The sequence below is a fragment of the Haliotis rubra genome, unplaced genomic scaffold, assembly GCF_003918875.1.
Source record: "Haliotis rubra isolate DU_JTF1 unplaced genomic scaffold, ASM391887v1 Scf64, whole genome shotgun sequence".
NCBI classification, from domain to species: Eukaryota; Metazoa; Mollusca; class Gastropoda; order Lepetellida; family Haliotidae; genus Haliotis; species Haliotis rubra.
In genome coordinates this window covers 487709-504070 of record NW_025767346.1, presented here as the reverse complement: position 1 = coordinate 504070, position 16362 = coordinate 487709, and the positions used below count along the sequence as shown (strand labels likewise).

General features: G+C 39.0%; 1 protein-coding gene across 2 annotated transcripts; it reads right to left on the bottom strand.

Annotated features, from left to right (window-relative positions):
* Positions 1 to 408: 408 nt before the first annotated feature.
* LOC124256843 lies at positions 409 to 12098 on the bottom strand. Of its 2 annotated transcripts, none has more exons than XM_046690812.1 (6): positions 12029 to 12098; positions 6817 to 6913; positions 5991 to 6287; positions 4485 to 4650; positions 3193 to 3317; positions 409 to 846 (listed from the first exon to the last, which is right to left on the bottom strand). In XM_046690812.1, exons 1-6 carry the CDS (start codon positions 12032 to 12034, stop codon positions 731 to 733), a joined length of 807 nt encoding a protein of 268 aa, XP_046546768.1. In that variant the 5' UTR covers positions 12035 to 12098; the 3' UTR covers positions 409 to 730. The 2 variants fall into 2 exon arrangements, with proteins under 2 accessions (XP_046546768.1, XP_046546769.1); XM_046690813.1 differs by having other exon boundaries at positions 410 to 846; positions 6826 to 6913.
* Positions 12099 to 16362: the final 4264 nt, after the last annotated feature.

Genomic DNA, 16362 nt, shown 5'->3' with positions numbered 1-16362 from the left:
GTCCGCCCGGAGAGCGGAAGGTCGCGGGTTCGATCCCCGACCGCGTCATACCAAAAGACATTAAAATATGATACCTGTTGGTCCCTGCCTGGCGCTCGGCATTAATGGGTACAACAAGGACTGGTCGGTTCGGGGTCAGTATAATGTGTCTGAGTGGGGATTCATGCTTCACTGTGGCATGGTACCTCAGTGGGCTAGCACTATAAAACCATCTTAAGTCTGGGCTAGTACAAGCAGCCGCACATACACATACACACGCATGCACGTCGTCATATGAGTGAAATATTCTCAAGTACGACGTAAAACCCAATTTCACCTCACCTCACCTCAACAATATTCCAGCTATATGGCGGCGGTCTGTAAATAATCGAGTCTGGACCACACAATCCAGTGATCAAGAACATGAGCATTGCTCTAAGCAATTGGGATACGATGACATGTGTCAACCAAGTCAGCAAGCCTGACCACGCGACCCCGTTAGTCGTCTCTTACTGGCATGTACTACTGATTACCCTCCTGTCAATAATCTCCACAAGACACCAACGGAGATAACTTGTCAAGTCAATTGTCCACGTGCACAAATGGGAGATACCCCTGGCCCAATATACCAGGACGTTGAAAGACAGAATGGTATTTAGGATACCAATATACAACGTCATAGAAAACGGAGATCTAACTTCATTGTATGCGGGGTCAATGGGCGCACTCGTGAACTACTGTTGCGCTTTTCTCAAAGACCTCCAAGGAGCATGGAATTGGTAATTGATACGATCCCGATGCACAGAATAAGGATTATGAAATGGCTGATGGCACCTGTCCTGGAGGTGGAAGCATAGGTAGCGGCAGCTGCATAAAACGAAAAAGCATATTAATTATGTGGCACTTTCAGTTTTACATGAACAACCACACATCCATTCAAGGAGTCCTGTTTGAATAATTTGAATTGTGTTGTCAGTGACAAAACAGACTAGTAAGTCTTAAAATTAAAATAAGATAGCCAATTGACACATCTGGTGCAAATCTAACTGACTGATTTTGAGATTTCGTGTTTTATCGTTCTTGGAAATCCGTTCTTATGATTGATTAGCATTGTTCCTCAATTATCTAACTCTAGTACACAAATAAACTTACACACTTTCACACACTTGCAGAAACAGTCATACAAATATACATCTACACACAAACGCGCAAACACACATACACCCAAGCGCGCAAACATACACACACACGTACGTACGTACATTCACGCACGCAGGCACGCAGACACGCATGCACACATACACACAGACACACACATACATGCATGAGCGCACGCACGCCCACGCACACACACACACACACACATACATACATACATACATACATACATACATACATACCATACCATACCATACCATACCATACCATACCATACCATACCATACCATACCATACCATACCATACCATACCATACCATACCATACCATACCAGCCAGTGTCCAGCCCAACTGTTGTACAGTGACCAGCCTCTCACAGGTAGTATCATGCCCCAATTCAAGCTCCAACTGTTGTACAGTGACAAGCCACTCACAGGTAGTATCATGTCCCAAGCCCCAACTGTTGTACAGTGACAAGCCACTCACAGGTAGTATCATGCCCCAAGCCCCAACTGTTGTACAGTGACCAGCCTCTCACAGGTAGTATCATGTCCCAAGCCCCAACTGTTGTACAGTGACAAGCCACTCACAGGTAGTATCATGTCCCAAGCCATGTCCCAAGCCATGTCCCATACCATACCATACCATACCATACCATACCATACCATACCATACCATACCATACCATACCATACCATACCATACCATACCATACCATACCATACCATACCATACCATACCATACCATACCATACCATACCATACCAGCCAGTGTCCAGCCCAACTGTTGTACAGTGACCAGCCTCTCACAGGTAGTATCATGCCCCAATTCAAGCTCCAACTGTTGTACAGTGACAAGCCACTCACAGGTAGTATCATGTCCCAAGCCCCAACTGTTGTACAGTGACAAGCCACTCACAGGTAGTATCATGCCCCAAGCCCCAACTGTTGTACAGTGACCAGCCTCTCACAGGTAGTATCATGCCCCAAGCCCCAACTGTTGTACAGTGACCAGCCTCTCACAGGTAGTATCATGTCCCAAGCCCCAACTGTTGTACAGTGACAAGCCACTCACAGGTAGTATCATGTCCCAAGCCCCAACTGTTGTACAGTGACAAGCCACTCACAGGTAGTATCATGCCCCAAGCCCCAACTGTTGTACAGTGACCAGCCTCTCACAGGTAGTATCATGTCCCAAGCCCCAACTGTTGTTGTCACAGGTGACAAGCCAACTCACAGCCACTCACAGGTAGTATCATGTCCCAAGCCCCAACTGTTGTACAGTGACAAGCCTCTCACAGGTAGTATCATGCCCCAAGCCCCAACTGTTGTACAGTGACCAGCCTCTCACAGGTAGTATCATGCCCCAAGCCCCAACTGTTGTACAGTGACAAGCCTCTCACAGGTAGTATCATGTCCCAAGCCCCAACTGTTGTACAGTGACCAGCCTCTCACAGGTAGTATCATGTCCCAAGCCCCAACTGTTTTACAGCGACAAGGCCCTTACAGGTAGTGTCATATCCTAAGCCCCAACTATTGTACAGTGACCAGGCTCTCACTGTTAATATCATGCCCCAAGCCCCAACTGCTGTACAGTGACAAGCCTCTCACAGGTAGTACATACACACACACATACATACAGACATACATACATACATACATACATACATACATACATACATACATACATACATACATACATACATACACACACACACACACACTGCTGTACATACATAGCATACATACATACATACATACATACATACACATACATACATACATACATACATACATACATACATACATACATACATACATACATACATACATACATACATACATACATACATACATACATACATACATACATACATACATACATACATACATACATACATACATACATACATACATACATACATACATACATACATACATACATACATACATACATACATACATACATACATACATACATACATACATACATACATACATACATACATACATACATACATACATACATACATACATACATACATACATACATACATTTTTGCAGCTGTGTTATGCCAGCACAGGACAGATTCCGTTCATGGCTGTGACAGGCGAAGATGAGTCTCACGTCTCCATAATGTGAGTCTGTGACGGTGATGGAGACGTTGACTGCTTCTGTAAACCAGGCTAAAACAAAGATAGTTGTTTTTAAAAATGGAGGTAAGCTAGCCAATAATGAAAAATGGTTCTTCAAGGGAAATAGACTGGAAACAACCACTTCGTATAAATACTTAGGCGTACATTTTACCAATCATCTTTCATGGGCAGTACACACATCACAGGCAGCTATACAAGCAAAGAAAATATTAATAGGTATAATAAAATATATACATATTTTAGGCGACTTGTCTTACAAGTCTTTTTTCAAAATATTTGACGCCAAAATATACCCAATTTTGTTATATGGTGCAGAAGTATGGGGTTTTAAAACTTTTGATGTCTTAGAAAAAGTCAATTTGTATGCATGCAAGAAATTTCTGGGCGTAAAAACAGCCACGTCAACTTGTATGGTCTACGGAGAATGTGGAAGATATCCATTGTACATAGAATCAAATGTAAAAATTATTAGATATTGGTTGAAATTATTAACAATGCCCTCACACAGATTGCCAAGAAAATGTTATGAAATGATGATACTATATGATAGCCATGGGAAACGTAATTGGGTAACAGACATAAAACAGTTATTATCATCTATCGGCTTCGGCAATGCCTGGCATGAACAATTTGTAGAATCTCATTCTCACTTTGTCTGTACAGTTAAACAAAGACTTAAATATATATTCCTTCAACATTGGTTAACTAGTCTCTCATTATCTAATAAATGTTTTACTACAAAATGATAAAAGATTCCATATATGCAGAACATTATCTTTCAGTCTTGACCATAAGGAAATATAAATCTTCATTGGCGAGATTCCGCTGCTCCGCGCATGATTTATATGTTGAAACTGGGAGATACCAAGGTATTGAAAAAGAAAGTAGAATCTGCCAAATGTGCAACTTACACGAGGTCGAAGATGAGTTTCACTTTTTATGTGTTTGCCCAGCATACTTATCGTTAAGAAATAGATATATAAAGAAATATTATTATGTACATCCTGAAATGCATAAGTTTATATCATTGATGAATAATTCCAGTAAAACACATATAGAAAGATTGTCCATATATATCCATAAAGCTTTTATTCTCCGAAAGAATGCTCTACTACCCGCACATGATTAATCAATGTACTACAGGCCTGTGGCCTTTCAGTATGAAATAAAGAAATACGACTGCTTCTTTACGGTCGACAGCTGTATCCAAGGTTTGACTGGTATTCCCAGTCTGCAGCGTGAAGTTAGATGCTCCAGAACAGAAGTAGGACATGATGGAGACAATGAGCGTTACTTCTTCACCCGCTGTCACAGCATCCGTCTGCACGTCACTCCTTATACTGCATGATGGAGTTTCTGAAACCAATATTGAGGCCAAATGAGCTATATCAATACCTAAGTAACATATGATATTCTTGGAGTTATTTCCCTTTAAAACAGAACATGACCTCTGGCGTTTTTCATAAAATTATAAATGGACCTGCTGTAGGCCGACAAGTTGTACCTTGTTGATGCTAATTATTATTGTGCTTACATCCAACTAGGGTATATGCAGGTAGCAAAGGCACTGTAAGTCCCCATGGTCCCTAGTATGGTGATCTACCTTCAGTTGTTGGCGATCTATAGCCCAATTTTACTTTGTATTGTCCAGAAATAATTTTCTACTTTTAAAGATATATGCTAGCTAGTTTTAACTCAATCTGTGATAATCTAGTGGTTTTACTGTCCTTCGTTGACAGGGTTTTATATATTATATGTATGTATTATAAATTTAGAACTAGTTTTAGTCACGATATGGCTGAAATATTGCCGATGTGACTTTAAATCTTAACTCACTCACTCACTAATTTTGCTTACCATGAAACTAAAGGTTACAGAGAGTGAGTGAGTTTAATTATATGCTGCTGTTAGCATTATTCCATCAATATCACCGTGGGGGACACCAGAAACGGGCTTCACACATTGTACCCATGTGGGGGATTGAACCCGGGTCTTCGACGTGACGAGCAAACACTTTAACCACTAGGCTACCCCACCGCCCACAGCCCATCACGTCACATGATCTGAATCGCCACTACGGATACCAGTCCCAAAATCGATTACAGCAATTTCCATATCAATCTGTGTGTACCTCCTCAAGTGAACACTCCAACCAGTAATATTCCCCGTAATATTTCAGATAAGAGTTACATTTTTGCCTTAACTTATTAACTCGTCATACTTTTTGATTAGCTTGATATAACTCTGACAAGCGTCCACGACAATTTATACATGCGCATACAGTCAATATCAATAAAACAATTATTACTCTATTGAAGATTAAATCAGACAATATTTTCGTTCAGGGTCAGTTACATGTATGTAAATAACAACAAAGGGAATGTAGAGCCACATGCTTTGCAGGTGCGTTGCTATGTAACAGTTGGTCCTTACTGATTAACCCGTGAGAACCGGGTTAGAACTGGCCTTCAGTAACCCATGTTTGTCGTAAGAGGCGACTTATGGGATCGGGTGGTCAGGCTTGCTGACTTGGTTGACACATGTCATCGTATCCCAACTGTGTAGATCGATGGTCATGATGTTGATCACTGGATTGTGTGGTCCAGACTCGATTATTTACAGACCGCCGTCATATAGCTGGAATATTGCTGAGTGCGGCGTAAAGCTAAATCCAGTCTCCACTCTCTCTCCCTTACTGAAGATTTGAAGATTGCAACTGGACGAGATTTTTCCTGCGTCATCTGTACATTTCCATTCACCTGCCATCGATTGACTCACATTGGTTATCACTAGCTCAGTGTTGTTGTTACTTATAGACGCTCTGTAGACTCCAAATTCAGTACACTTTCCTTGTGTCAGATCGCACTGGGGGGCGTTCAGTCCTGGACCTTTATATTTGACGGTCGTGTCAGTGTGAGATACAGAGCAGTTTAACACAGCACGGCTATGGAGTTCAACAACGTCTGGACAGAGGAAATCAGGAGGACTCGCACCTAAACATTAAGACAACTATTAGTGAAGCGGGAAAAGTGGAGATTCTGGGCATTGTAACGGGATGTTGAAATATATCCAGAGGAAATGCAAAAAAACAATTTGGTTCCTTTGTTGTTGCTGTCACAGGGATGATAGCCATATTTGTAAATAATCCGACAAAACTGTCTGAGAAGAGATAAACATAACATCTAAAAATATGATATTAATTTATCATTGACGTTCAATGTAACTTTGTCATCGAATGAATCAACTTTCACTGATGTTTTGATGTTCATGGTTTCAAGATATTAACCTCCGTAAAGAAATTTGCCATTTCTATTCACATTTAATGGTTATTCTAAAAACTATATTCCCATCTAATGGGTCATGCTGACATGCAAAATCATGCTGACATGATAAATCAAATTTATCAGAAAGCATATTGCTTGATAAAGATTTGAAGAGATTCAAATGTTCCATTTGTGCAGGAGGACCTTCAGTGTACATAAACTGAAGTATCCTCAATAACTACATGCTGTCAAGACAAACCATACATACTGCTTGAGAGGCAAATGCAAATGAAGATCACAAGGAGGTGTATGCATCCTCCCACTACGAAATCACACTGGGCCGCGGAAATCGGCATCTGCATTCATGAAGAGAACCGAATATTACCAATGAGGTAAGAAATCGCAGTTCACAAAAATCGAGCTAATGTCATTTCTGGCACATTAGTGTTTAATATACGTCATTCAGACTACATATCATATACTGGACAAAAATAATTAGGGATATATGTAAATTTTGAAATTATGAATAATGATCTATTTATTCATTGACACACTGATGAAATATCAATCATAAAAATACCATTATCCCTAACTTATTTTGTCCAGTATATATAAACAAAATATTATTATGACGTAAAGAGCGGAGTGACGCCACACAAGAAACGACGTCAAAGGTGAATGCATTTGACATTTGTTTGTTTTTTCTAAACAACGGTCATCATCGTGCATTTTCTAAAATTGAGCTGAAAAGAATTCAAGAAATAATGTGCAATTATGAAATGATTACAGTCGTGTAAGGATCCATGTTTATCCTTGCTAGAATTCTGACACCCGCACCGTAAAATCAGGAGGACACACCCATATAATACGGTGGCTGATTAGGGCCATCGCGTTATGGCTTTCTCGTCTCGTGCTATCGCTTTCTCGTCTCGTGTTATCGCTTTCTCGTCTCGTGATATTGCTTTCTCGCTTCCGAATTTTAAGGCGAGAAAGCGATGGCCCTAATCAGCCACCATAGTATAACAATATCTGTTCATATATTAACCAAGATCTTTTAGATAATCGTTATATTTCCTGACCATCGAAACTTCCATGGGTCATAGTCACGATATGTTTATTTGAGCATTCTTTTAACAGTTTGCAGTGGAAAATGCAAACATTAGATAACTGTAGACATATACAGATTACTTAAGCATCCTCTACAATTTGATTGAGATGTGTCTCGATCCGGATTAGAAATTGGTCTTCAGTAACCCATGCTTGTCGTAAGAGGCGACTAACGGGATCGGATGGTCAGGCTCGCTGACTTGGTTGACACATGTCATCGGTTCCCACTTGCGGAGATCGATGCTCATGCTGTTGATCACTGGATTGTCATGTCCAGACTCGATTATTTACAGACTGCCGTCATATAGCTGGGATATTGCTGAGTGCGGCGTAAAACTAAACTCACTCACTCAATCACTGAGATGTGTGTCAGCGCACCTTCTTACCCCTTATAGTGGACTTCCTTAAATTGTTACTGGACAATATCGAAGTTGCCGGTTTCATAACACGTACTCAGAAATTTGCCATTTGCATGACGAGGGGGAAGAGTGTGAAACGGCCAGGAAGTGTTTCGTGATTGAAGGAGAATCCGAACGAAAACATAACTTTTGATATGTTGTAAAGAATATTCTAAAAGTCACCTTCCGTGATTAAAATTGAACAAAAAGTTTGTAAAATAGCAATAAAAACACAAAAACGTACTCGTATTTCCGCCTATTACGGAAACACCCGACAGTTAATGAGCAGAGGGGGTCTGAAATGGATGTTAGACCGTAGTTATGGTACTCGGCCATAGCCTTAGAATGGCATCTTGTTAGCCAATGTGAACACAGAACAACTTTCACGGCACACACTACTGACAAATAGCGAGTCTGATGCCGACGTAATTGGACAGAACGGAAAACAATGAAAGCAACAAGTACTTCATGATTTGCCGTTGTATTCGGCAATGTTTCAGGTAGTCTGCAGCATTTAGGGCTCCAAACCGAAAAGAACGTCATAGCGAAACATTTTCAAGCTCATGTGAAATCTCTTACTGATTTTGATAATATATATCTCATGGGTACCAGTGGAACTGCCCCAGCTACAAAATGCCCCAGCAAATTTGGCCATTCATTCTAATTTGGTCAAATTTATTTAAAATGATTGAATATATGCCGTAAATGCATAGTTTTTGTCAACTTTGATATTATGTTCTTCATATAAAAGTTATTAAGAAGTAATGTTTCTCATAAATGTTCCATCAGTAAACTCATAACTATGTATACTTTTATATGAAGAACATAATATCACAGTTGACAAAACTATGCATTTATGGCCTATATTTAATCATTTTAAATAAATTGGGGCATTTTAACTACCCCCCTGGGGCAATTTGACCAAATTTGCTGTGGTAATTTGTAGCGGGGGCAATTCGACTGGCAGTCGTACTTGATTTAATTTATGTTAAAAATACCACTGACAGAAAGCTGTAACAGGGAATGATGGAGTATAAATGAATCTCGTGGGTAATTCTTCCTTCATCAGCCTAGCTTTGGGATTTGTATGCCCCATGTGTGCTTGTCACTTTCATATGCGTCCGACTCGGAAAGATCGGAGCATTTATCCTGCCTAAGTCTGTCTCTTTACTTGGAAAAGGGAAGAAATGGTGGCTTTCCATTGTTCGATGATTCCGTGCATCCCCAGGCAACAGAATACACCATCGCACCATTTACAATAACGACAGAAACAGCACGATTTGTATTACTGTAGCGCTTGGTCTTTGGCAATATGGTGGACTCCAGGCACATTTGACGTCACGAGCGGAAAGGTCACGTGGGTTCCAGCGAAATATGCATAATGGCCGAAGCTGAGATTTACAGAATCTGTTTTCGCGATTAAAACATAATTATACATAATTTTTAATTGACAATTTGGGAATATGTTTCTGATGACTTTATCTTTCACCCAGTAAATTATTGCAATTCACTCGCATTCTCCTTTAAAGTTGATTTCGTTCATTTGTGCATGCGTGTGTTGGCCACATCTGCAGGCTTCTCACTTGTACCGTAGAATTATGTCAAGATATTAATCATCACATATTCACAATTATACTGCAGTGTGTAGAACCGCCTGTGTCTACTTACATAATCTGTATTCATGTGCTTATGTGTGTGTACGTTTTCATATGTGTGTGCTTTACTTTTGTGCATGTGTGTACACGTGTGTAGGTGTGTTTACATGTGTACGTGTGTTTACATATCCAAATGTATTTACCTGCATATGCGTGTTTACAATGTGCACGTGTGTTGTTATGTGCACGTGTGTTTTTTGTGTTGTATTTAATGTGTTTACGTGTGTGCGTGTGTTTACGTGTGTATGAGTGCTTACTTGTGTACGTGTGTTCGTATGTTTACATGTGCACGTGCATTTACGTGTGTTTATACGTTTACGTGTTTATACATGTGTGGGTGTCTGGTACGTGTTTTCATGTTTTTACGTGTGTACACATGTGAACGTGTGTTTACCCGTGTGTGTCTCCGTGTGCGTGTGTTCACGTGTGTAGCCTGTGTCTAAGTATTTGTACATGTGTGTTAACATGTTTACGATTGTTTACGTGTGAACGTGTGTTCACATATTAACATCTCTTTACGTGTGCAAATATATATTCCATTGTGCTTGGCGCCTTCAATGAACGAAAAAGAACCCATATTATGTTGCATATTGCACGTGCTTTACATGTGCATTCCAGTATGTTTGTGTAATTATGATCGTCTGTTTGGATCCTAATTTTAAAACAAATTGCCCTTGCAATCAGGTGGTGATTAATCACACTAAAGTGTGTAGTTTCCTTTATACGTGAACATCTTAAAGTTCACGCTGTGCGTTCTTTGTTACATTCAGGCTGGTGAATTATATCTGCAGGTGTCTTAGTTTTGTCATTTTGAAATAATGCTCTCTTGGCATTAATTGCCGTCGTTGAAAATGTATGTGTAAACGCATGTATGTTAACGAAGAGGCTTGTTTTCTAGTTCATACCTATATTTGTTTGAGTATATGTTTGTGGACCGTCAATGTGACTGAATATTAATGCATATAAACGTGTAAGAAATGACCGATAAATGCTACATCGTATACTGAGAGAAACAAATAAAAAGATCACAGGAAAATTCAAGCGTTCCTTTATTATTTTCCAGTTTTCATCATCTCAGCGCTATTCAAAGCTTGTGATGAAAACTGGAAAATATTAAAGGAACGCTTGAATTTTTCTGTGATCCGTTATTTGTTTCTCTCAGTATATTTGTGGATACATTACATCATATTTCTAAACACATGACATTGAGTCAACACTACATTAAATGGTTCCTCATCACAAGCCTTCCCACAGCTGTTTCCTATTTCCGCAGTGGCCAGTTTTGCGTAGTCAGAGGAGTCATCCCAACAATGAGTCGTTAAATATATTTGAAAATATGCTCATAAAAAGAAGTAAAGGATACTAGGAACTAAGATAAATTTTTCAACATTCTAAGAAAATATAGTTTCTTGTACCAGTTGTTTATTTCACTTACGACCCGTGAAGGTCCGGGTTAGAATGAATCTTCAGTAACCCATGCTTGTCGTAAGAGGCGACTAACGGGATCGAGTTGTCAGGCTCGCTGGCTTGTTTGTCTCATCATCGAATGACTGTAGTTTGACCTACATTTCGAGGTCGCCGGACACGACAACGTGTATCAAGGAAATGAAATGTGAATTTCGACTAGCAACGATTTATCAAATTTCAATCTTCTTACATAACCAGTGGATGTAAACAACTAAATAACAACCGTATGATAGGCAGAATCAAACAGGTTGACAGAAATAATGACCAGTACTCATTAGTCGACCGCCATTTAATATATAGTCCGATTTGACAACATTCATACGCATGTAGCGCTACTTCTTGCACCAGGTGCAAACTATTGGATATGTTTAGTCGTTTCATTTTAGACAAAAAAACATAGTCATAATCATACTTAGCTTAAAATACATTCATAATCCCCTACGTACTTTGTATAGGATCATTTCTGCTTGTGACACCATAAGAATAGACTTTTATATGCTTAAAAATGCATTTCAGTGAAATGAAATATTCTAGATGTGATGCTGGAAGTGTGCCTTGATGATACTGCAGAGATCTTGCTTACACCCACATCATATCTTATCACAAAGACCAATAGCTTCCAGTGCAAGGTGACATATTCGACACTATTCCTAATTCATAACGTTACATTCTCAACTGCCCCGCACTCCACGCTGTTGTGTGTCAGCAACCTTAGTTTGTTTCACACAGTGAGCGTTAAAAGATCGCGAGGCTCGGAAACAAAGGTTATGTGTTAATGCTGATCAACATGTATCAGAGAAACTGATATTTTACATTATTTCATAAAATAAATGTCTATACGTACCTTCATCTTGCTTGACGACAGTGTAATATGCAACGACCTCAACTGGGCAAGTTTCTATTTTCATACATAACACCGGAAAATGAATTTTAGACTTTAATCACGTGCTTTTATGAACATGACCTAACATATTTCTGGGGTTAGACGTAAAGATAAGTCATGGATGAATTCCGAAATATGTAGTTTGATACGCAATCGAAATCGTAAAGACAAGCTTGCAAAACGACGTAATCTTCAATCAGAAGCTTTTAGAAAATTAAGGAAATGTGTTGTATCAACAGAGTCAGAAAGGCAAAGGAAAATCATTTTTTGAAATTAGACGGCATTATCAATGATCATTGTGATAATAAGACTTTGGTGGCACTTGATAAAAACGTATTTGAATAAAAAACATAAAATGACAAGTTTTCCACCGATCTCGCATCAAAATATAATTTATGATGATCCAATATCTACAGTGTATGGCAAACGTATGATATGATTTTTTCATCGCCAAGGCCTCTGTTGAAGACCCGGAACGCTGAAATATGATAAAAAGCATCAGTAATTCCCATCCACAAGAAAGGTAACATTGATGACTGTAGTAACTATAGACCTGTAGCACTGATACGTTGTGTATCAAAAGTATTTGAACAATGTGTACATAAATATGTTTATAGTTTCTTCAAAGACAATGCTATTCTGAATAACATGCAATCTGGTTTCACTAACTAGCCCTGGACGACTAACTATCAGTTAATAGATTTATATGATTTTATTTCAAGTTCACTTGATAAGGGTAAGGAGGTAAGGACTGTATTCTGCGATATCAGCAAAGCCTTTGATAAGGTATGGCATAAGGGACTTTTGAATAAATTACGTTCTGATGGTATAGGTGGTAGGCTACTAAAATGGTTCGATAGTTCTTCATAACAGAGTACAGAAACTTGTTATAAATGGATTGAATTCAGAATATAAGCCTGTACTAGCAGGTGTCCCCAAGGATCAGTGTTAGGACCACTGTTGTTTCTGATATATATTAATGATCTTGTAGACGGCATAAACTGTAATATTGGACAATTTGCCGATGTTACGTCACTTTATGTTTTCATAGATGATCCTAGTGTATCCGCTATGCGCTTAAACGACGATTTAGAAAGAATATCACAATGGGCTAAAAACTGGCAAGTTAAGTTTAATCCCGAAAAAGCAGAAAGTATACATTTTAGCAAGAAACGTTTACCGTGTTTAAAACCCCAGTTATCAATGCAAGGTATCCCCATTAAAGAGGTAAGCAAACATAAACATATAGGACTCGTCCTTCAAGCAGATGGAAACTGGATCCCAATAGATAGCATTATAGATAGGGTTTCAGCCATGACAATCTGCTTTATCAAGAAACACTCTTAAAATGATGTATACATCTTTCATATTACTTTTGTTTGATTACAGCAGCAAACTGTACAATGAATCATAAATTACAACTTGCTGCTTCGAGAACTATATGCGGGGCAACACGTGGTACAAGCCATAATTAATTGTATGAAGAAACTGATCTCCGACCTCTAGCTGAAAGAAGACGTATACAAAAGTTAAACATTTTTTTGACGTATACAAAAGTTAAACATTTTTCATAAAATGATACATAATAAAGCACCTAGCTATTTATGTAATATGGTTCCAAAACCCGTATCTGCGAATATTTTGTATGATTTGAGATTTTCAACAAATTTACAAAACGTTCCTTCAAGAACAACCTTCTACAGAAACTCTTTTTTACCAAGCATTGTAGAACTTTGGAATCTTTTACCAGATGATATTAAACAAATACAGTCTCCTAAACCTTTTACAAATAAAGCCTCAAAACCTATGATAAATTTGCCTATGATTCAAATTTTGGAAGCAGTTTCTGTCAAATTATGCACTGTAGACTTCGATTAGGATGTAGTGATCTAAATTCGCACATCGTTTTATATCTAATGACCCATCTTGTTCCTGTTGTGCATTTTGTGAAGATAATTTACACTATTTCTTTCTGTGTCCAAATTATGACAATCTAAGAAATGATATGCATTTTTATAGAAATGGATACAACCTCAAATCGGACCTATATGGAAATATTCAAGCATCAGAAATTGAAAATTTGCAAATTGTTAAATCTGTTCATTGTGTTATCGAAAAATCTTGTCGATTTAAGTTTTAAGAAGTAATGTACTGAACACAATGTAATACATAACTGTAAACCTACTGTAAATGAATTTATTTCATTCATCAAATTCAATGTCACTTAATTATTTACTGTTGAAATGTCACACATATGTACATAATCAATGCTGTTGTATTAGAGCGGCATTAAGGTTAGCTTTTGGCTTGTTTGCCAGTCCTTTTCATTACTCGTAATGAATAAAATTTGTTTAAGTCATATGTTGTTCTATTTTTTTGTCCCCCCTTAATTCTTAATAAGTGTACTACCCTGTCGCCGAAATACCTTAGTTGCGCGTGCGACATTAAATAAAGCAAATAACTAACTACTGTATTGTACATCATTTGCATGATAACGGTGTTAGTAGCTACACCGAAACGTCCCGCATATTATAGTAAAGAAGTTGTATATCCATAGAATTCTCCTCTTTGTTCATCACACCAACTTCTAAATGCCACTCCATAAAACTTCGTTTTTGTGAAGAGAAAATGAATTATAGGAATCGGTTTATAGAAGCAAGCTTTACAAAAGACTGCACTTTCCTGACAAGTGTGTTTACAAGTGAGTACGATGTGTGTACTTACTTCCACAGTCAAAGGTCATGAAAGCAGACTATGGAATGTTTGAATCACTCGACATGTTTTGGACACCTGCATCATATCTGATTGATATGGGAATCCAGGACAAAATCCCCCTACTCATCTTTAGCTTTAGATTAAAGGTTCTGGTGATCTTTGATCAACACTTAATCAAACTGATGTTTGATGAAATGATGTGATGATGTGCTATGATCCAATAACATAAATGACAAATGAATAAATGTATGCTCATTGGCATTGTATCAATATGTCAATAAAAATAAATGTGCAATTAATGATGTGAAAAATGTGCTATGTGCTCTTTGACCTTGTTGAATGTTGAAATATTGACAAATAAATAAATGGATATCTTAAACTCTTGACTGTATGACTGTATTTCCTGGGGGTGTTGGGTGGGGTGTGGGGTGTGTGTGTTTGTCCGGGAGGATTTTGTCCTACGATGCTCTTTTGTTATGGGGGGATTTTCCGGTTACCTATGAATACATTTTTGTCACCTTTTAGGCACTGGGGCAAGTCTGACATCATCACCACCACAAATAACCATTGGGGGTTGTAGCCCAACAAGTGAGGAGATCCCATATATTATCTTAATCTATAGTCTCACAATGTGTAGCACATATTACTGGCTGTGTGGCTGCATCAGTATACGATGTTGTTGTAACACGACTAACTTGTGATTACTACTGTCTCGAAAAAGGAAGTACAACGGCTGACAACTGCATTCGTGTAGGCTAGGCCACCTGAGACGACCGTATACTTAAGTGCGATGACAGATGAAATATTATCGGTAAAGTGAGTGAGTCTAGTTTTGCGCCGCACTCAATATTCCAGCTATGTGGCCGCGGTCTGTAAATAATCGAGTCTGGACCAGACAATCCAGTGACCAGGAGCATGAACATCAAACTGCGCAATTGGGAACCGATGAGTCAACAAAGTCAGCGAGCCTGACCACCCGATCCCGTTAGTCGCCTCTTACGACAAGGCTGTTGCAGTGTGGCTGCCTTAGATCTATGGACACGATTACTTATTTAGATCTCATCAAGGCTGCTGCAGGGTGGCTTACATCTCTTTTCCAGTTTTCCAGGCTGGATTTGTAAATAAACGTACAACCTCAGTACCAATGACAACTTGAAAGCTAGAAACATGCCTCTCACAGGAAGTATCATGTCCCAAGAACCCACCGTGGTACAGCGACCAGCCTCTAAAAGGTAATATCATGTCCCAAGCCCCAACAGTTGTACAGCGACCACCCTCTCACAGGTAGTATCATGTCCCAAGCCTCAATCGTTGTACAGTGACCAGCCTCACACATGTAGTATCATGTCCCAAGCCCCAACTGTTGTACAGTGACAAGCCTCTCACAGGTAGTACCATGTCCTCAGCCCTACTGTTGTACAGTGACCAGCCTATGACAGGTAGTATCATGTCCCAAGCCCCAATCGTTGTACAGTGACCAGCCTCTCACAGGTAGTACCATGTCCCAAGCCCTACTGTTGTACAGTGACTAACCTATGACAGGTAGTATCATGCCCAAAGCCCAAACTGTTGTACAACGA